Source organism: Xylocopa sonorina, chromosome 3 (genome assembly GCF_050948175.1).
Source record: "Xylocopa sonorina isolate GNS202 chromosome 3, iyXylSono1_principal, whole genome shotgun sequence".
Lineage (NCBI taxonomy): Eukaryota > Metazoa > Arthropoda > Insecta > Hymenoptera > Apidae > Xylocopa > Xylocopa sonorina.
This window is the reverse complement of record NC_135195.1, coordinates 6,601,817-6,622,476: the sequence shown is the minus strand read 5'-3', so window position 1 is coordinate 6,622,476 and position 20,660 is coordinate 6,601,817. Positions and strand designations below refer to the sequence as shown.

General features: G+C 30.6%; 5 protein-coding genes across 5 annotated transcripts; 3 read left to right on the top strand and 2 right to left on the bottom strand.

Annotated features, from left to right (window-relative positions):
- The first annotated feature begins 508 nt into the window (after positions 1 to 508).
- Positions 509 to 1,859, top strand: Dpck (Dephospho-CoA kinase). The gene is made up of 3 exons (XM_076892883.1): positions 509 to 818; positions 1,033 to 1,324; positions 1,434 to 1,859. Exons 1-3 carry the CDS (start codon positions 707 to 709, stop codon positions 1,735 to 1,737), a joined length of 708 nt encoding a protein of 235 aa, XP_076748998.1. The 5' UTR covers positions 509 to 706; the 3' UTR covers positions 1,738 to 1,859.
- A 1,948-nt stretch (positions 1,860 to 3,807) lies between these two features.
- LOC143422507 (zinc finger CCCH domain-containing protein 10) lies at positions 3,808 to 16,854 on the bottom strand. Its single transcript, XM_076893204.1, has 4 exons — positions 16,728 to 16,854; positions 4,887 to 5,495; positions 4,498 to 4,783; positions 3,808 to 4,418 (listed from the first exon to the last, which is right to left on the bottom strand). The coding sequence occupies exons 2-4, from the start codon at positions 5,414 to 5,416 to the stop codon at positions 3,948 to 3,950; spliced, it is 1,287 nt and encodes a 428-aa protein (XP_076749319.1). The 5' UTR covers positions 5,417 to 5,495; positions 16,728 to 16,854; the 3' UTR covers positions 3,808 to 3,947.
- Positions 8,298 to 10,687, bottom strand: Slmap (Sarcolemma associated protein). Its single transcript, XM_076910896.1, has one exon. The coding sequence runs from the start codon at positions 10,685 to 10,687 to the stop codon at positions 8,312 to 8,314; it is 2,376 nt and encodes a 791-aa protein (XP_076767011.1). The 3' UTR covers positions 8,298 to 8,311.
- Positions 12,725 to 13,687, top strand: LOC143422508 (G patch domain-containing protein 11). The gene is made up of 2 exons (XM_076893205.1): positions 12,725 to 13,015; positions 13,102 to 13,687. Exons 1-2 carry the CDS (start codon positions 12,796 to 12,798, stop codon positions 13,617 to 13,619), a joined length of 738 nt encoding a protein of 245 aa, XP_076749320.1. The 5' UTR covers positions 12,725 to 12,795; the 3' UTR covers positions 13,620 to 13,687.
- Positions 13,942 to 18,059, top strand: LOC143433474 (uncharacterized). The gene is given in 7 exon segments (XM_076910809.1): positions 13,942 to 13,979; positions 14,094 to 14,260; positions 14,343 to 14,467; positions 14,540 to 14,693; positions 16,789 to 16,901; positions 17,396 to 17,521; positions 17,876 to 18,059. Coding segments are annotated over 7 exon segments (873 nt in total). The 3' UTR covers positions 18,026 to 18,059.
- Positions 18,060 to 20,660: the final 2,601 nt, after the last annotated feature.

The window sequence follows — 20,660 nt, the reverse complement described above, 5'->3', positions numbered from 1 at the left end:
TAATCATACAAAACGTCGTAGTAACGTCTAAACTTAAATAATGAAATATTTCATTTATAATTACTTAATATATCGAATTCACAATGAATAAGAAATGCATTAAAATCGTTTCTTACCGCCAATTTATCGGTTACCATATATCTGTGGCTTTATAGACTATGTCAACAACAGCACCATGTATTGCTAATTGTGACTGGTTGAGAGCAAGGTGCCAATAAATAGGACTGTAACTGTTTAACTGTAAACTTACGAATATACCCGCGAAATATAAGATAGCTACGATAGATTTACGAAATTTTGACCAATTTCGACTATTGGATTGAATATAATTCACGTTTTAATTAAATTACCGAATGCATCAAGTGAAAGATATTACAAGATCAAAATGATTGTGAACAATTACTTTCTTAAATTAATCTCAATTCAAATTAATACAACACATTTTTAACCTTACTAATACAATAACGAGAACAATAATTAAAGTAAGATGTGTTTCGTTCCTATTTCATCTTTGATTGATTAATTTGTGTTTAATCCCAATAAAACGTAACTAAAGTCATAAGAAAGAAATTTTTCAATCCTGGTGAAAACCGTCGTAACATGACTAATCTTAAATAGGACCAATTTTTACAATGCTGATAAGAGTAACGATGCTCCTTTAACCGTTAAAACAAGTATCACAGAGCACGAATAACTATTTGAAAAAATGTTTTTAGTGGGTTTAACAGGTGGAATAGCTACTGGGAAAAGTAGCGTTGCTGCTGTTTTTAATGAATTCGGTATACCTGTCATTGATGCAGATCAAATTGCGCGGAAAGGTTAGAAATACATTAAAATTTTTTTACTATTTATCAATATAAATACAACAGTCATATTTTTTGAAACAAAGTCTCTTCTTTGTTCTAAGATTGTAAAATTTCTTATGTAAAATCTGTATGCTTTTTTTTAATGTTTAGTTTCATTACACTGTTCCAGTTTAAAACATCTTTTCCTTATTTGTGTTTAAAAATTAATGAATTTTATACTACATAGTTGTGGAACCTGGAAAACCAGCTTGGCATAAAATATGGAAAGAATTTGGTCCAGAAGTATTTTTAGATACAAATGAACTGGATAGAGTCAAACTTGGCGATATAATATTTAACGACGTAGAGAAAAGAAAGAAATTAAATGCGATAACACATCCACATATATACAAAGAAATATATTGGCAAACGTTTAAGTATTTCTTGCAAGGCCACCAGTTTGTAGTTATGGATTTGCCATTGCTTTTCGAGACAGGCCATATGTTGAATTATTTGCATAAAATAATCGTCGTGACTTGGTAAGATGCTCTTTGTTTAATGGAAATTATGAAAGTATTTAAATTAAACACAAAGCAAATATTTAAAAATGATTAAATATCACATAATATAATTTGCATTTAATTTTAGTGAAGAAGATTTGCAACTACAACGACTTATGGAAAGAACAGGCTTCACAGAAGCTAAGGCAAAAATTAGAATTGCTGCACAAATGTCACTGGAGAGGAAGGCAAATATGGCAAATTTTGTTATTGAAAATTCTGGTAGTGTACGTGACACCAAAGAACAAACTATAAAAGTTATTAAAGTTTTAAAGGCTTCCAAATATCACTGGAAGTTACGTTTTTTGGTTGGATTTTGTTGTACCGTTTTATTAGCAGGTGTATATTGGTTAAAAAATAGAAATTTACGATCTTTACTATTTGCAGCATAAAATTTGTTAACTTAAAAATGTTTATAAATGCAAACATAAAATTATGTAAAGATTTTAATACTGCATTTATCAAAGTTATAAATTACTTTGCTTACGAAAAGCGATGAAGAAATTTAATAAAATATGTAATCTATACATATTTTAAAATATGCTTTTAAAATATTAAGTGAATTTATTATTTTTATAAGTGATTAATGCATCTTTCTGTGATCATACAAAATACATGTTTTGTTTCACAGTTTCCTTTAGTACAGAGCATTAGTACCAGGTTTAATTTCCAACTACTTTTTTCCATGCATTTAAATTAATAATGTTACACCGAAATATCATTAGCTGTTAAATATAATTACGTTATGCAAATATTGTACAAAAATCAATTTTATTAATTAATTAATCTCTCGACGACCAAAGTCGCGGAACAAAAATTGTACTATGCGAATCGAAGTAAATAACTCTTCTTACAAATGAAGCGTTGTATGATAGATTTCGAAGCAATTGTCCACGGACAGGCCGACATCCTACTTTTAACAGTAGTATCTAAATGAACTTTCATTTTAAATTATTTAATATGAAAATTAATGAAAACATCTAACAGAGAAGTATTTGACTTCTTCCTATGCTTTTATAAATAAAACTGTTATGATATTCCATCTATCTTTGAGTGATTCACACATCTACTCTTACGACATCGCAGTTTACATAAACAGATCAGCAATAGACGGAATTTAATACAGAGGCGGTCGTCGAAGGGTTTAATTTATATTAGTTAAACATATTATTTCCCTAACTGTTCAAACATCAAAGGAGTACATATTTTAATTAAGTAAACACGAAACATTATATGTAAGAAATACACTTTTTTAAATAATTTTTTGAAATAAAATAAAATATTTTTTAAAAAGTGACATTTGATTATAATAAGTATCTACAACTGATGAAATGAAATAAAATATAATTCGAGCATATCGTTAAAGAATTTAAGGTAAGCAGATTTACCATTTTAATGAGGGGAGTGCTTATTAACATAAAGTTATACACGAAAGATTATACATTTTTATGCATATACAAAATATATGAGTACTTATTGCTCAATTTCTTATACTAATTGTGTAAAATGTATACGCGTCTATCAACCCATAACTAATAACATGACTTGAAAACTGATACATGTTTATTTGGTTTACAGAATGCATGTTACATTTCTGTGTTAGCTGATTGTTTCATTTATAGAAAGTTTTTTTTTGTCTGCACAACACTTTACCTTCCGTCACCTTAACTCAAAGCCATTTAAATAATATTGTAGAAACACAAAAGACCGTGATAAATACTAAATTTATTAAAATATCAGTATTTTATAAGAATAGTTAACTTATTTATTAAAAATGGAAGTATAAAAATTCTTTCCGAGAAAAATGAGAAAGCAACAGAATACTATTTACAGCAATGTGTACAGAACAGTCGTACGGTTCACCACCATTGTTAGAGCAACGGTAAACTTTAACGTTGATCTTTTCATATAATTCATTTATATACTTTTCTTCTAGTTTTGTACTTATTCTAACACATTAGCCTAAACGAGTCATTTCGTTCTTGTTTTTTTTTTTTTTTTTTAATTTATCAGTTTCCTACTCGCGTCTCTGATTATCGTTTTAACGATAAAAAAATGACCTGCAAAATTATTCGTATTTTCACGATATTACAATATGAAAAAAAAGAATAAGAGAATACTATTGTTAACCATTTTAAAATGGTTTTTAGATCGTTACTCTTATTAATCTAAATCTATACACTTTGGACATTTATCGCGTGTTGCGTACATTGATATTATAATATAGTCAACGTTTACCTTTTCCTTCATAATTCATTCAAAGAAACAAAAGTTCTATACTTGACAAGCTTCAATAAAAAGCATATTGTTTAAACTATATACCGCTAATAAACAGTCGGAGATCGATAGGTTTGTCCTGCACTGTGATTTCTACGTGTTTCTATATAAATAACTATGATGTCGTGTTCTTTAATTAGCGTGATGTTTTTAACGTTGTATTTTTTTAAAGAATATACTTCTCTTATTTTCTTGCTTGCATTCGTCGGTTATGGTCGAAGAAATAATATGATTTTGAAAGACTGAATGCAGCCGGCAGCATCCTTGACTCGTTTATGCGTTTGAGGTATCATTTGATGATGCTCCCTTCTCACCTATAATTTATTTACTGCAACACTGGCCTAAGTTCTTGAGTCATAATAGGATACGAGACCAACGGTGCGGTGGCACCAGATATTGAAAGAGGTAAACTGGCAGGTTGTTGTGTGTTAGGGGGCTGTTGATTAGTTGCCTGCGGTCCTGAACCGCTCATCGTGATCGTTTGCTGAGCCATCGTGACGATTGGCGGCGGTATCGACACCGGTGCCATCGAAACTGCAGCAATAGAAACAGGTGCGACCGTAGCTATGCTCACAGGGACAGTCGCAACGCTAGCAGTAACCGTACGTAAAGTACCAGCGGCTACTGCCGCATTAACCATTTGTTGGGGTGTCGGGGCCTGCGACGGCGGTACGGTATTTGTAATAGTAACTGCTGGTACTGTGACAGCTGTCACGTTCGCAGTTCGTTTTCCTGACATTCTTAACTGAGCATTTTGATCCAACAGAAATTCATTAGTTGCTGTTAAATCGCTGACCTAGGTAAATAAAATGTGCAAACACATAAGTTATACATAACATAATACGATCACAACAAAAATATTAAATTAAACTAACTTGCTTTTTCAATTCCTCTATTTTTTTTCTCAACAACGCGTTCTCATCTTCCAAAACAATTGCTCTAGCTTCGTTGCGCGGTATCACTGGATAATAATATCCCGGAGTGACCGGTTGCGCGGCATGTTGGCCCACGAGTGGCGAGGCTTCAAAATGAACAACAGTTTCACCAGAAACTATCCGTCTCTTTGGTTCAGGAGGTCCTATGTAATCTGGTGGATGGGATGATGTATTGTAGCCGTTGTTTGTGATCACATTGTGCTGCTCTTCCATTTGCCAATGAAAGCTATAAACATATATAAATATATTGCTAAAAATTTTCAATATCATTGAAACACCATCGTTTTTTCTTTACGATATACACCAGTATTAATATTCAATTCACTTACTTTCTATCCTCTTCGTATCTGCGATTCTCACCATTGCTAGTGCCATTGAAATTGTGTTGCGGCCTAGGTACACTGTGGTGGGACGCGGCCATTAAATTGTGCTGTGGTTCCTCGCTTTTCCAATGTCTGAATTTACAATTCGTCCTTTGACAACTACCTTTGATAAAGTCTTTGCACAATGGGTATTCGGATTTCTCATTGTTATTCTTAAGCCTACTCAAGATGTGAACAGGTAATTCTCCTGTTGCTCGGAATCTTTTCTCTTCGCTTTCCGTGCAATGGAGAAACTTGCACCCGGGCCAATTGCACATTCCATTTTGAAAGTCGTGACAAAACGTGTACTCCTCTACGGGATCATCTTCGGATCGTTCATGCAAGTACTTGCAACGTTTACCTCTGTGACACACGTTTCGTAGGAAGTCTCTGCATACGCGGGTGGGTGATGCATCTCCGCTTGCATTCACTGCAACTGCCGTCTTACTCGGTTGCCCGCCTTTCCCGCTATCTAACTTTTTTTTCAACTTCTTCATCGATGACACATTGCGGTCATACCTCGTAAGTAATCCTTAATATTCGAGCCTCATTACTTACACCTCATATGCGTGTATGCTGTAATTACAAAATAATTTATTACAATACAGACGGTAACTGGTAAATCTATCCACAAGAATTTAACACTTTGTTATTATTGTAATCATGTAAAATGGGACATTAAAATGCAATAATATTTATTTTTTACTCATTTATGTAATAACAAGATTGAGATTTGTAATCGACAAATTCTACAGATTTACTTTGGCTTCCTTTTCTTTTAAGTTATGAATTCTAGATAACAAAAAATTCTTCTAAATGAATGAAAACGTTTTAGCAATTAAATTAATTGATAGTAAAATATGTGTTTTTCTTTCATTTTAAGTAAATAACTTAAAGTTAACATAAGATTCATAAGAAGATAGCAAATATTGTTATTACCCATTTTATATACTCCAATAATATTTTTACGCTATTACCACAAATCCATCAGTGTCTGAATACTTGTAAGTGGTAATAATGTTATGTGAGTGAACAACATATTTACAATACAAACTGATAAAAATAGCTGAAATGTAATCATTTCTGTAGCATTAATAGTTTTATAGCCGTTCATTAGGAAAACATCGTGAATTATCGTGGCAACCAACAGATACGCGAATTGATTCGTAAATATTTAAACGTACACCGTTACTTCGTAACTTTCAAGCATGCACGGTATGCGTTTTTCTGCAATCGCGTATAATGACCACCCGATGTACGGCAAAGAAGGAAACCTTTAAGCTAACATTGCATTCTTCTAATTTAACGTATACATCGGTGTACATACAAATAAACCAACCAATTATGTGTATGTACATAAACAATGTTGCGTGAAATAAAGAGTTCATTGCACATTTGTTTAATTATACAGTGTAGAAAAATTGCACGACTAAAATGTTTATTGCGATTGCGTAACTTCCCTGGGGGAGAAGATATTTTTGGTTCGCATAGAATTATGCCTAAAACGAGATCGCACCTTGAGAACACATTACGAATTCCAAAACAATTTAAAATAATTTGATAGTCTTTTTAACATCGAAAAATGGGTTACAAATCGATACATGCTCGAATTATACAATTACTCCTTATGCTCTTAAATTATACTGTTAATTATCGTGGGTATCAGTAGAATAGATAAGGTGAGGGGAAAAAACTATCTTACATTCTTAAAAAACCGTGCGATTACTTAACAAAACTTTCAATCTTACCTTTAAAATCGATCGATATTAAAACAGGTTTTTAGTAAAGAATAGAGAGAAAGAGAGAATTAAAATACTTTAGTTAAGTTAATTTTTATTTTTTTGTATATAATGACTATTACATGAGTAGTAAGATATTATATCAACAGTGTTATGTACAATAATTTCTTACTATTTATATAAACCTTCACGATATTAAATGTAACTTCAATCTACCAAGAAAGTAACACCCATAAAGCGACAGGCCAATGTCCTTCTTTGGAAAATTGAATATACTTCATCGTCTCACTTCTACAACTGATCGGTATTTATTCTTCAACAGGACAAAGATAAATCAGGCAATGGCACTGTATAACTAAACTATTAGTGAATTAAGAAAATACGATTAATTTTAGATGGGTTCTCGTATAAAAAGAATAAATAGAAAAGTACAACTAGAACTTTTTGTTCTTCTTCTTCGTTAGAAAGAGACACTTAGGCCATCCTATCCGGAGAGTTGTTGATTACATCCATTTGATAAGAATCGTGGTAAAAATTTCGCACTGAAGAATTGTTTTTCTCTTAAAATTTATTAGGTCGCTCGAATAGATATGCTTCTATTGTCATGTTATCATAACAAAAAACGGAGAGAAAGGAAAGCACATGTGTATAATGAATGTTAAACATTATGTATCAACAAATTATTTTTAAGTATGTACATAAAACAGTTATAAAAAAAAAAAGAAAAAAAAGAAAACAGTTGCGATTTAAAATCGACTAATACTAACATTTAAATAAATTGTTTCTTTAGATCAACGAAGTTACAATTAGAACACACGTAACGCGATTATTGATCAAAGAGCACAATAATTCGACTCCTTTTATCTTATTATTTTTTTATTTCTTATCATTTTTAATATATTAAAGAATATTAAAGAAGTCGAATTAATATATTTGTAGTACATATACGTTTTGAACACAAGTAATTCCCAATTCGTTTAAATAAACACCGAGTATTTTCATTAGCACATATTCAAAATTGTTAAGTCTACGAGAAATATTAAAGGAAGTTTGTCGAGACACGGGATACATATCGACAGGCATTTATAAAAATCGACCTTTCCATATAAACGTTATTTATAATTTATGTATTAATACATTTGAGTCATTTGGGCGTGCAGTGCATGAACTGATCGCAAAAAATAATGACGTAAAAGTGTGCAATATCTGTAAATAGAGATTAATACTATTTTTTTTTTTTCCCAAGAAGATATGATATCGAGATTGACAGCATATTGAACATTTTACATGGTATTGTCTATATTTTGTTTCTAATACATATTTCTCCTAGCCTAGAATTTTGTTCTATGTACATATTTATTGCTACAAATCTCTGCTTAATTTGATTTTGGTTCTTCGTTTTTAAATGGTAACATGGTATACTTTTGCATTAACATTATAATTTGTTAAAGGAGCTTTCTGAAATTGGTGCATCCCAACAACAATTTCGGAAATATATATATATACAATTCTTAATAATTTTTCATCAGTATAAAAATGTTCAAATTTCTTGTTGAAACTACACACACCACCTAGTTCCTTTTTTATTTCATTTACTCGAAAGCTTTTAGCACGACCGATAAAAACCAAAAGAAATGAACAAAACGGAAAATATTAAAATATCTTTTCAAACAGCATCCATATCAATAGAATCGCAATAAGTATCGTGTAATGTATCGGTACGGTGTAAGTCGTATTTAACAAATCACCACATTGTGCTTTAATAGTTGTATATTTTTTCGAGAGCTCTGCTGTTTCTTCAACAATCGCGTTGTATTTCTCTTTTAAAATAACTAATTCTTCATGGAGCTCTTGAATTCTTTGAGCTTCATTCTTGGCACGATAATACAGTTCCTTCATTTTCTCAACAATTTCTTCGTGAGGTTCACAAGTTAACCAATCCTTCAGATTTTCTAACTCCTTCCTGATGGCTTGCTGTGATTCTAAATTATCTTCAACTTTTAACGAATCTAAAGATCCTATTAAAGTTTGCAGTACGTACTCTCTTGTCTGAGCACTTTGCTGTGCATTATCATTTTTAGACAATGGTTTCAATGTTTTTACATAATCCCCTTCTAAATGTTCCTCTTTACATTCTTCCTCTAATTCACTGCTATCTTTATCTTTTTCATCCTTCTTTTCAAGTTGATTAGTTTCTACATTAGTAGATCCATTTAAACTGACCTTAATATTATTCATACTATCGACATTAACTTCTGCTTCTTCGCTCTCTTTTAGTTTCTGTACAATTTGAGGGGACTGAGAGGTTTCCAATTCTTTATTATTTTCTTGACAGGCAAATCTAACTTCCATTTTATATGGTACAAAAATTTCTTCAGCTACTGTAGACAGAGGTTCCACTTTTTTAACTTCTAAAACAGTTTTTTCACTTGTATCATCACTTGTAATACTGCACGTATCATCTGTTGCTTCTGAATTAGCATCAGATTCTGAATTCATATCTGTATTATCTATATTTACATTCCCATTAACTAAAGTTCGTCGAGATGGCGGTGGTAAAATGTATTCTGTTAAATTATCATCATTACCCAATAATGGCTCTTTTGAGAAAGAATAATCAGAATTGTTCAATTGATTCGAATCCATATCTTGTAAGTTAATTTGATTATCTTGTTCATCTTTTAAAGGATAAAAATTGGTCTCTGCGTCAATGTCTACATTGTCAATGTGAATGGAATTCAATTTATTAAGAATAATATTAAAAATTTCCACGGGATTTTCTTCATCTTTTGGACCTATCATGTCTCTTGATATTAATTTTGAATTCATGTCTTGCAAAACTTGCATGTAATTTCTAAGGGCAGTGATTTGCTTGTACATATTAACAGAATCTAATCGAGAATCACGTAATCTGGCCTGCAAATTTTTCTCTGTTCTAGATTGATCATCGAGTCTCTTTAATAATACTTGTTTCTCCTGTACTATATCTTGTATTTTTTCCTCGCTCTCTTTCAATTTGTTTGTAGTTTCCTGCAGTTGCTTTTGCGCCTCTGTATATTTGTTGCATAACTCCTGAAGGTCTGTCTGAGTGTACTTCACTACATTATGAAGACTTTGGCCCTCCTCTTCTGTTTCATTCAAACGTGCTTCTAACTGAACTAATTTTTGAGTTACCTCCAACTTTTCTTGTAATACTTTTTGCAATGCTTCCTTAGCCGCATTCTGGTATTGTACTTTTTCTTCTTGAAGAGTCACCAATTCGTTTCTAATCTTGTCCTCGGTATAATTTTTAGAATAAATAGCCAATTGACTTTCAATACTCTCCACCCAAGACAACAAAGAATCCTCCGCTATTAACGCCTTCCATGATTGATTGGCAGCTTTTTGAGTATTTGCTACAAGTTCTTGAAGGTATTCTAACTTAAAATGGAGTATTTGCTCACGCCTTAATGCTTCGCGTATAACTTGACTTAAGTTATAAACATCCTCCAAAGAAATATTAAGTGGTGACGTCACCATCGTACTAAGACTAGCTTTTGCTTCCTTCCCATCTGGCAAATATAATTTTAATGTAGCTACTATACATCCGTGCGTAACTTTCTTTGTACTGTCTATCACATCTACTCCAAATTGCACTATGTCACCTGAACATACTTCCTTAGGTGCTGACTCTACACCAGCCACACTGAGTCTTTGACTGTTAACAAATGTCCCATTACTACTACGCGTATCTTGTAAATAAAATTTTCCACCTGAATACCACAGTACCGCATGATTTCGAGACAATACTTTGCAATCGAAAAATGCATTGTTCGGAGTAGCCCTGGCCCTAGCTACCGAGCGTCCAATTTTCACAGGTTGCTCCAATGTTAATGTACGCTCTTGAAACGGATGTGAATTATCACGGCAAATCAAGATTCCTTTGGCTGTCATTTTGTTGTTTTGCGTGCTGTTTATTTTCAGGTTGGAATTATTCTGACTAGCAGGAAAATTGGCATTTTGTACCCACTCACCACTGGCTACAACCATAGCCGATATATAAAATCCAGAGAATGAGAAATCTTTTTTAGAGCAATTAAGAACAGGTACAAAAGTAATCAATTACTAACACACAATAAAGAAAAGGGTGGGTTTGAAAATCGAAAGTCACGCGTTTGAATGTCATCGGATAACTGTCGGTTTGTCACGGAAGTTACTATTCACACCCCACTCAACAATTCGATCATAGATACCATGCTACGACCTTTCGAAACTGAAGATTCGTCATAATAACAAGTGTCATACAAGTTTACATGCTTTTGTGATAAAAAAAAAATTCCGATTGCTATTCCGTCGGACTTTCGCTGTTCCTTTTTCTATTTAGCGTGAAATTCGTTAGACAAAGTTAAGAAACGTTACGGTCACACTTTGTTTGACAATTAATCGTATCCAGAATCTTCCTTCGGTTGCTTGATTAATTAAATGAACGGTCCTTCAAGCTATATAATCAGCTCGTATCTTCCCAATGCACTGAGAATAGCCAAAAGATACGTTTCTTCGTACAAGTAAGCGGTGAGCGTACGCTTTCACACTTTCGTCCTTCGCACCAATTCCTTATACTTTGATATCTTTGACGTTGCGCCCAAGAAAGTCCATCGGAAACGTTTCGAACGTACAGTAGGTAATCAACGATACTCGAACATCGTCCATCAAATAATGTTGTAATCAACCAGATTAAGACCAAAAATATTGTTCTCGAACTATTGCATTACTGTATTGAGATACAAGCGGTCCACGTTCCTTTAACTCAGTACTTTTCAGTTCCGCGTTTCGCTGTTTATCGACCGGCGGCAGTATAGTCATCTATACGATTACAACGGTGTAGCAAATTCAAAGTAGATATTTACTTGGGCGTGTTACACCATGATAATCATTTACAAGAAGGAAGTAAATTATACAAAGGAAGCTAACGAAGCCACATCTATTTGTTCAAAAAATAATGCCCCACTCTTTGAATATTTCGAAACGGTGGCCCAACGTGGTGCTACCAATCGAACAGTTTCGGGCTATTCAAAAAATATAGTTGTACTAGTTACTAAAAATATTAAAAATATTTTATAGCATGTATATTGTACGAATTAATATTATGTAATAGAAAAATCTTAATCACTGTTACAAATGATAAACCGAAGAATACAATGCACGATACTCTTACCTTTTATATTACAAAATAATAGACTTCTGTTTATGTTTATAAAATTCTAGATGCATGATATACAAAAATTTATTTTCGTATAGATATCAACGAACATTGTATTATGTATCATTGAATTATTTAATATTTCTAAAAACCAAGCCAAGCATTACATAATAAAAAGATTAATTTACATTTAGAATTAATATCTCAACGTTCTTAAAATGTAAATACTTAATAAATGTAGAAAAAGTAAATTGCTACAACTTTAAGACAACAAGTTATTAGGCATTCTAATTTCTATGGTGAAATAATTCCTCCTCTCTTTTTATTGTAAAACACGTAATATTTTCATTTGTTATATTTTAAATAATATGAATTTTTACGATTTAATAGTAGAAGTATCGATGTATATATAATAGCACGAATATAGAATTATTGTCCATTGAACATTATAAATAATTGAATTTTTCTGAAGATAACCACTACACAGTGGTTTTCAGAAATCAATATTTTAGATAGAGTTAATTAATACCTCTAAGCATGCATGTATACGTTGAATGTTCTTACATGAAAACATATGAAGGCCAATATTATTCGAGTAGTTTACTGTACACGGAACCATCATGAATATAACCTAAAATATGTTATATAGTGAATTTTACAGTTCTCGCAGAATTTACAAAAACTTCAGTGTTTAAAATTGACACAAATCTTTTTACAAATTAATTCCGATTCAATTTGATCTAATATTTTTCTAATATTAAGAAGATACCCATTAAAAATTTCCAGAAGACTTAACATGTAAATAATTATTACTTATGTATGAATATGTGCATTATTCTTAAGTTAATTAATCAGTGTTTTCAAATTTTACAATAATTTTTCACCCGCGTATAAACAATTATGCGGTAAATGAATAATATAACATAGCATTGGGAGAAATAAAGAAACAAAAATAAAAATGTCGGACGAAGATGACTATATGTCTGACAAATTTTTACAAGAATGTGAAAAACCTACACCGTCCAGTCTTATATATCGACAGGCAGATAGAAGAAAATTTCAGATCATGAAAAAAAAGAAAGAGATTGAGGCAAAACTGAAACAGAATTCCCTGAAGCATATCGAAGAAGAAAAAAGAGAAGCTGGTTTATCCTCTGCAATTGCAAGTTCCAACAAAGGTTTGTTCTTCGTGCGTGTATGTTTATTTTGCTTACAAACTGTTTAACAAAACTTTATATACATGTATATAACTTTGTATTTTTAGGTTTTGAGATGCTTATGAAAATGGGATATAAACCTGGGCAAGGTATAGGTAAAACGGAATCAGGAAGGACTGAACCAATTGGCCTTGAAGTGAAATTAGGTAGGCAAGGCCTAGGAAAAGAGGTGAAGAAAAAAGAAAGGAAAGCTAAAGATAATTTACTTAATAATAAATTGGATAATAAGAGTGTGACCAACTTCCGTGACAGAATTGCACAAAGAAAAACAGAACAATTGTTAAAAGCAGATTTATATAAAAGTCAAAAAGTATGCCAACAATTAGATGCACAATATAAAATAGAGAAACCTAGAGAAACATGGTTTTGGTTACCTCAAGATGATGAAAGTGATAGTGAAACTGAAAAAGAGGATGATGATTCTTTACCTATTGATGAAAAACTTGAAATTTTGACAAAGTATTTGAGGGAAAAGTATTTTTATTGTATCTGGTGTGGAGTGGCATACCAGAATGAAGATGATGTAAAAGATAACTGTCCAGGAAGCACAAGGAATGATCATTGAATGTGATATGATTGATGTGTATTAATTCAATTAGAAATTGCATACAAATAAAAAAAGTAAAAGAAAAATTCAATGTTAGTATATTATTAATCTTACATTACTTGTATTAATCATACTATGAAGAAATATTATAAGAGGCATAAAGCATTCTACATCTAAATAACATCAGTTATGCTTTCTCGTACAATCACCCACTGTGCATGGAGACATAAAAAACCCATTAGAGTCATAATGCAAAATACTGAAAAAGTACAATCCCTATAATAAAAAAAATCTAACAGTGTACACTGTAAAAGCAAGGGAAACTTATCCTGATTCAGCTATGCTATTATATCTTAGCAGGAGTTCACCACCCTCTAAGTAACAACATGTCAGAGGGAAAAGTTTCCTATAAAAGAATCTGTTCGATTTTCTGCTCTCTCATTTCAGTCAGAAACTCTGAGTATATCTTTACCACAATAAAAACAACCAAAGTAAAACAAAAAAAAATAAAATATCAATTAAATAATACTTCAATACAATGTACATGTTTGCAATTTCCTTGATATTGACTGTACTTATGTATACCAATCATATAACTGGTCAGGTATCAGATGATGAGAGTTGTGAAACACTGCAGTCTGAAGTACATATTACAAAAGGTATTATTACCTTCTGTTTTAGTATAACTAAATATATATGCAATGTATAGGTGGAGAATGAAATATTTTTTGTTTATTTCAGATGAATACGATGAAATAGGTCGCTTGAAAAGAACATGTAGTGGAGATGTCTCAGTTACAAAATGTGAAGGATTCTGCAGTTCACAGGTTCAACCAAGTGTTGCAAGAACTACAGGATTTTTAAAGGTAAACATATCGTTACAATGAGGAACATAACTTTTTACAAGGCAGTGAAATAATTGCCCCATTTCCCAACAGGAATGTTACTGTTGTCGTGAAAGTTATTTACAGGAAAAACACATTACATTACATCACTGTTATGATGCAGATGGTATAAAATTGATGAATGAAGAAGATGGAGTAATGGAAATCAAGATACGAGAACCAGCTGAATGTAAATGTATAAAATGTGGCGATACATCTCGATAAATGTAAAAACTTACAAGCATAACATAAAGAAAATGTACACTTTGAAATGATGTAATAAAAAAATATAAGGTTGAAATAAAATTTTAAAATGTACTTAAAACAAATTATTTTTCCACCTCTTTCCGATATCTGTAGGTAACCAATATAAAAAATAGAAACTATTAAATATCATATATTAGTAAATTTAAGTAGCAGAATTACTTGTAGCAAAATATTTGTTTTCTTATTCAATTAATCACCTGTTTTAAACTAATTGTTATGTTCAACATAAATTTATCAGTTTTCATATTTTCCATTTACTTGATCATATATTAGGATATGAAAAGAAAATCAGATAAATTGTAATGAAAAATTCTAGAGTAGAGTATATTTATCTAAGAAATACTTATAGTAAAAATATGTTATAAACATATTAGTGAAATTTAGAATACAAATCATACATATAATTATAAACACAATGAAAAATAATATTTATTATAACAATCATAACAATAATAAAAGAATATGATTGATTAGGGAATAAAAATTTTGAAGGCAAATAATAAAATTGTAAAAAGTGCTAGTAATATTAAATTTTTGATAATAGAATATATCATTGTTCAATGTGTAAAAAGTAACTATGATCAAATCATGGTTTTAAGGTATGTGCATTCAAAAACTGTTTCAACAGTCTAATAAAATCATACAAGTTGGTTTCTGCATTACTACAGCTAATATATAGATTTGATTAAAGTTTAATAACTCTGACTATTGAAATAATCTTCGAATATATGTACCTCAAAACTGCAATTTTAAACTTAGTTACTTCTCACATTTCGAACAACAATAAATATATATGTGCATAAATAGATTTTCTGATAAAGTAATTTTTTCACTATTTCAACATAGTTTTTCTGTTGCTTATGCTTTTAACATTTTGATTTCCAAAAGTTATTATATTACAATAAAGAATAGCAGTACTTGTAACATAAAAAATGCTTGTAATAAATAAAATTTATGTAACCAATTACTAACTTATAATGCATCTTAAAATTTATGTAAAACATAATATTTTGAAAATTAGCTAAATATAAGATAACTGAATAATTTTGTGCTAGTGTTGCATTGTAGTAACATTTTACATTTTACATGTACAATGAATAGTTAATAAACATTTACATTGTAGATATATCATTAAATATAATTATTATCCGTACTTAAATCATTGTATTTCTAAATGTTTAATGACATAGAACAAAATTATAATAACATAGAACAAATAATTTATAAAACTAGTTTTATAAAAAAATTAATGCATTTAACATAAAACAACAAATAAGATCCCCATCTTATTATGAATAATGAGCTTTTTAATATCATTTTTCCAAAAATAATTACAAATGGCAACAAAATGTTCTATGAAAGTATCTGCTATGTAAAATAAGAAAATCCTTTCAGAAAAACTGTTATTTTCTTTTTAAGTGTTTTTATATACTTGATTCTTTCCCCTATAATGCTATTAACATACGCATCGAAAGAGTAGGGAGAAAACATGGTCACCCACAGGGTATAAAAGAGTACAACTCAGAATCTCCAAACACAGTAAGGTATTGGAGCTAGGAGAAAAAGCATCACACTAAACACTATGTTTCTCTCTCATATTGGTAAATAAAGAATTCTCGTAGTAAAAATCATAGTTGGGTTTAAATTATATTTTTAAAATAAATAATATGAAAATAATATACAGTACTGAAAATATTTATTGCATTGTGTGGATATCAAGCTTAAAATTTATGCCCGCCTTATCAAAAATACTAATAAGAGCATTATTGTGCTAGTTTTGCTTACATTGTAAATACATGTTACCTTAATTAAAAAAAAAAAAGATTGAATATAAATTATTCTATCAATTACATTGTTATGAAGATTCTGAATATTATGTGATTTAAGGGACGATTCATTGTATACATCAGAGAAATTCAATAAATATTTTCAGTGCATTATATCTATGTGATCGTCATACTATTGTGTTACTTACTGTGTAGTAGGTGCCACTATATTGGTATGCTTATTAAGCGAAACAGTGAAGGCAATTGTAGGCGTTGATGAGTGTCAAGCGACTCCAGTTATACACTTTTTACAATATCCAGGATGTGTCCCAAAACCAATTCCCAGTTATGCATGTAGAGGTCGTTGCGGTAGTTACCTACAGGTAAAGAGTATAATAAAGAATAATTAATTTAAATAAATTACTTCTGTATTCATATATAAAAAAATTTGTGGTTCTCTTTCATAATAATAGTAAATACATCGTATAGATTTTTAAAAAATATTTGTCTAACTTTTTACATCCTTATCAACTATTGTTTATCATTTGAATACTAGTTTACATTAGCTCTTCCTTTAATATTACAACTTTCAATAACATCTCATAATATTTGTTTTATACGTAGTTACGAAACTTTGAATAATAAGATATAAGGAATACTATGTTCTTGATTAACAGGTATTATTTCTATATATTAATGATACATAAATGTACAAATAATTTGTATTACAATTTTTAGACATAAAATTCAGCATCAGTTTGATATTCATAGTTGTTGGCTAGAATACTTTTCCGTCACGATATTTCCACCAGAATTATTTCAGAGAAAATTTTCAACTTGATACATACAAAGGTTTGTTTCATACCTATTTCTACAGGTGTCCGGGTCAAAAATTTGGCAAATGGAAAGAAGCTGCATGTGTTGTCAAGAAAGCGGCGAGAGAGAGGCCAGTGTATCCTTGTTCTGTCCGAGAGCCAAACCGGGCGAGAAAAAATTCCGAAAGGTTAGATTATCGTTCTGAATTAATTGTAGAATCTCGAAGAATTAGAATGAATACAAACAATTAACGAAGCATCGTTCAGTTAGTCACTTGTACAATAAAATCAGAAGCAAAACTTCTGACACCACGAGTTTTCCACAGCCATATTGTTTTCGTTTAACCGACTAGTAAGTAGCCCGTAAGAAAATGAATATCGCGCGCGCGATTCGAATTGATTTATCTTACAGAAGTCATTTATTACATATAATTTAATGAAAATAATTAGATTAAAAAGAAAATATAGAAAATTATTATAAATACAGGTATACATACTTGTACTTCGTTATGCGAATATTAAGGTGTATTGTTTCTTCACAGGTAATTACCAAGGCGCCTTTAGAGTGCATGTGCAGACCATGTACCAGTGTAGAAGAATATTCAATTATACCACAAGAGATTGCAGGATTTGCTGACGAAGGCCCATTTACAACTTCCGCGCATTTCCGAAGATCTTCCGATTTGCAGTAATTCTTCCTCACCTAACATACATTTCAATTTTTATGAATAAGAGAGAAAATATTAAAGACACAAATATAATGTATCGTTGAAAACATAAACAATTAATGTAAAAAGACATTGCTTTGGAAGTACATTAATACAGAAATGAGACTGTTGTTTAACCATCGCTAGACAATTCGAATGTACAATCTTATTTTTTGCAATACTTGTATAAATAAAAGCGAAAAAAAATGAACAGAAGATTTATGAAAAGTAACTAATGTTTTGGTGGATGTACATCAGAAGCCTTATTAGTTTGTTATAAATAATTTCAATTATATTACATACATATAAAATAACTACATTGTAATAAATATACAATATAGGATATTACGCGTTTAGTGTTTTTAAAAATGCGTATTTATGTAATACGTTACAGTACGATTATAATTATTGCATCTTAATGTTATTTTCTAAATTATTACATCCTGTCAAGTATACATTATCTACAACTTTTTAAATTTTACGTGCATCAGATATTAACGTTGAAACTTTAGCAAGATTTATTTGAAATTGTATGTATATAATTCGTTCAGTATTATACGTATTCTGTATTCGGTTATGAAGACAATGTTATACGAATAGTGTTACAAAAAAATATACAGATTATCAATTTAGTTGACGATTTACTTCGGCGTTACGATCGATGCGTCTAGACAGGCATATATTCAAGAAAATAATCAACAACAGTTTGACATGGAGTTCTTTTTTATTTTTTTTTCTTTTCGTATAGATATGATTTATCATAGAAGTGTACGTGTGTATTTGTGTATCGTGTTTTGGAATTTTTATAGTGATATTTTATTTATATTATGTATATGTATATTAATGTAAACGTAAGCACACGCAGATATATGTAATAAATAGCGATATACGTGCGTGTTCATACGTGTTCATACTATCGGCACAATGCGTCGCATGCATCACGTGCACATTTTAAGACAGCATAATAACGACGCTGCTTCCCTTTTCTCTCCTTCACCTTCCAACCTGTTGAATTTTCACTTACAATATGTACTTATTAAATATTTACAGTGATAATCTTCTTTAGTTGTAATTCACTTATCGACATGTTTCCAACAACATTTTTTTTATCATTTTAATCATATATAAATTATTGTAATTTTATTTTATTTACTGCATTTTAAGTGCATTTCATATGGTTCATCCCGTCAAATGATACATTCTACCGATAGAGTAGAATAGAATCTTTCAAGGAGATAGATATTATAGGTCATTATTATTAGCTCATTCACAAATCTTCCGCATTTTTCTTCAATTCGTCAATTTTCCTCAATATCTCATTATTACAGTGTGAAAAAAGCAATAGCGATGTGGTCACAATTTTTCTTTTATGTTCGCGTTCTGCCTACATTTATTCTAATTTTAATATTTTCGTTTTGTTTAAAAAAAATATGCAGTTTTCCCCATTTTTGAATTTACTTTTACATAACTGACAAAAATATGATTATTTAAAAAGATTTATTATTTACGTTTTATGCAATTAATTTTGAATTCTCTCTCTCACTCTTTCACTCATTCTCTCTCTCTCTCTCTCTCTCTCTTCCTCTGTCTCTCTCTCTCTCTCTCTCTCTCCCTCTCTGGCAAACATAAAATGAGTTTGGAATGCAAGATTGTATGTTAATATTACAAGATGCACTAAGAAAGACTCTAATCAATTTGTCAATGAAATCGCATCGATGAAGGGCATACTGACATAAAAATGAAATATAAATTTTCTCAAGATGCAACAACTGCACGAAACTTCATTAGTAAGGAAAAGAATTACAATCTTGTAACATCATTTGCACATACGCTTGCACATATAGCATATATGCAGATGTATATTTTAATTAGAATCGAATACAATAGACGGTAGCCTTTTATCCCTTCAACAACGCAGAGAGTTCAATAAAAATTATATAAATGGCAAACTTGGCTAGTATCTAGTGACCGAGAAACAAATTTGTATATCTCGGTTCATCAATGAGTAATTACAATTTCTTAAATAAAGAGAGTATATTTACCATAAGAAACATTAGACAAAAAAACAATGTCGAATTGTTTCCTAGCATTAAATAAAAATAATCTTTCATAACTGCACTTAAATTTGCTATTTCATTGGACATATATATCCAAAAGAAATGTATTTTCACACTGTACTTTAAATTAGTATAACAATTTTATACAATTTGCTACGGCACCTTCCACCTGAATACATGCAGACATTCCATCCCACGCATTATAATTCTGCTCTTTCAATGTTTATAAATAACTAGTGTTAAAAAATAGTAGCGCCTTAATATGCACACCATTTATATCCTTCCATTTTCTAATTAGAACATACTCTACACTACGAACCATCGTTTCGTAATGTTATGTTCCACCGTTCACTCTCATTCTCAATTACGAATGTACTTTTTCATCTTACAGTAGAATACATTGTATAAGTTCGCAAGATATAAATTAGTAATTCTGTTTATATTTGTTATAATAATAGGAAGAACCGTTGCTCTTGTATCAGAGGCTTGGTTATCAATAGTTTTCTTTTTGCTTATTTCTCAAATGTATAATTTACTTAAAATTGACCTAAATATATATACTT

Excerpts from the sequence above, each read along its gene's own strand:
- Dpck (XM_076892883.1), top strand. The coding sequence starts at position 707 with ATGTTTTTAGTGGGTTTAACAGGTGGAATAGCTACTGGGAAAAGTAGC. Across the intron at positions 819-1,032 it reads AGATCAAATTGCGCGGAAAG|TTGTGGAACCTGGAAAACCA; the intron begins GTTAGAAATACA and ends TATACTACATAG. Across the intron at positions 1,325-1,433 it reads AAAATAATCGTCGTGACTTG|TGAAGAAGATTTGCAACTAC; the intron begins GTAAGATGCTCT and ends ATTTAATTTTAG.
- LOC143422507 (XM_076893204.1), bottom strand. The coding sequence starts at position 5,416 with ATGAAGAAGTTGAAAAAAAAGTTAGATAGCGGGAAAGGCGGGCAACCG. Across the intron at positions 4,784-4,886 it reads AGATACGAAGAGGATAGAAA|CTTTCATTGGCAAATGGAAG; the intron begins GTAAGTGAATTG and ends ATATGTTTATAG. Across the intron at positions 4,419-4,497 it reads TAGAGGAATTGAAAAAGCAA|GTCAGCGATTTAACAGCAAC; the intron begins GTTAGTTTAATT and ends TTATTTACCTAG.
- Slmap (XM_076910896.1), bottom strand. The coding sequence starts at position 10,687 with ATGGTTGTAGCCAGTGGTGAGTGGGTACAAAATGCCAATTTTCCTGCT.
- LOC143422508 (XM_076893205.1), top strand. The coding sequence starts at position 12,796 with ATGTCGGACGAAGATGACTATATGTCTGACAAATTTTTACAAGAATGT. Across the intron at positions 13,016-13,101 it reads AATTGCAAGTTCCAACAAAG|GTTTTGAGATGCTTATGAAA; the intron begins GTTTGTTCTTCG and ends TTGTATTTTTAG.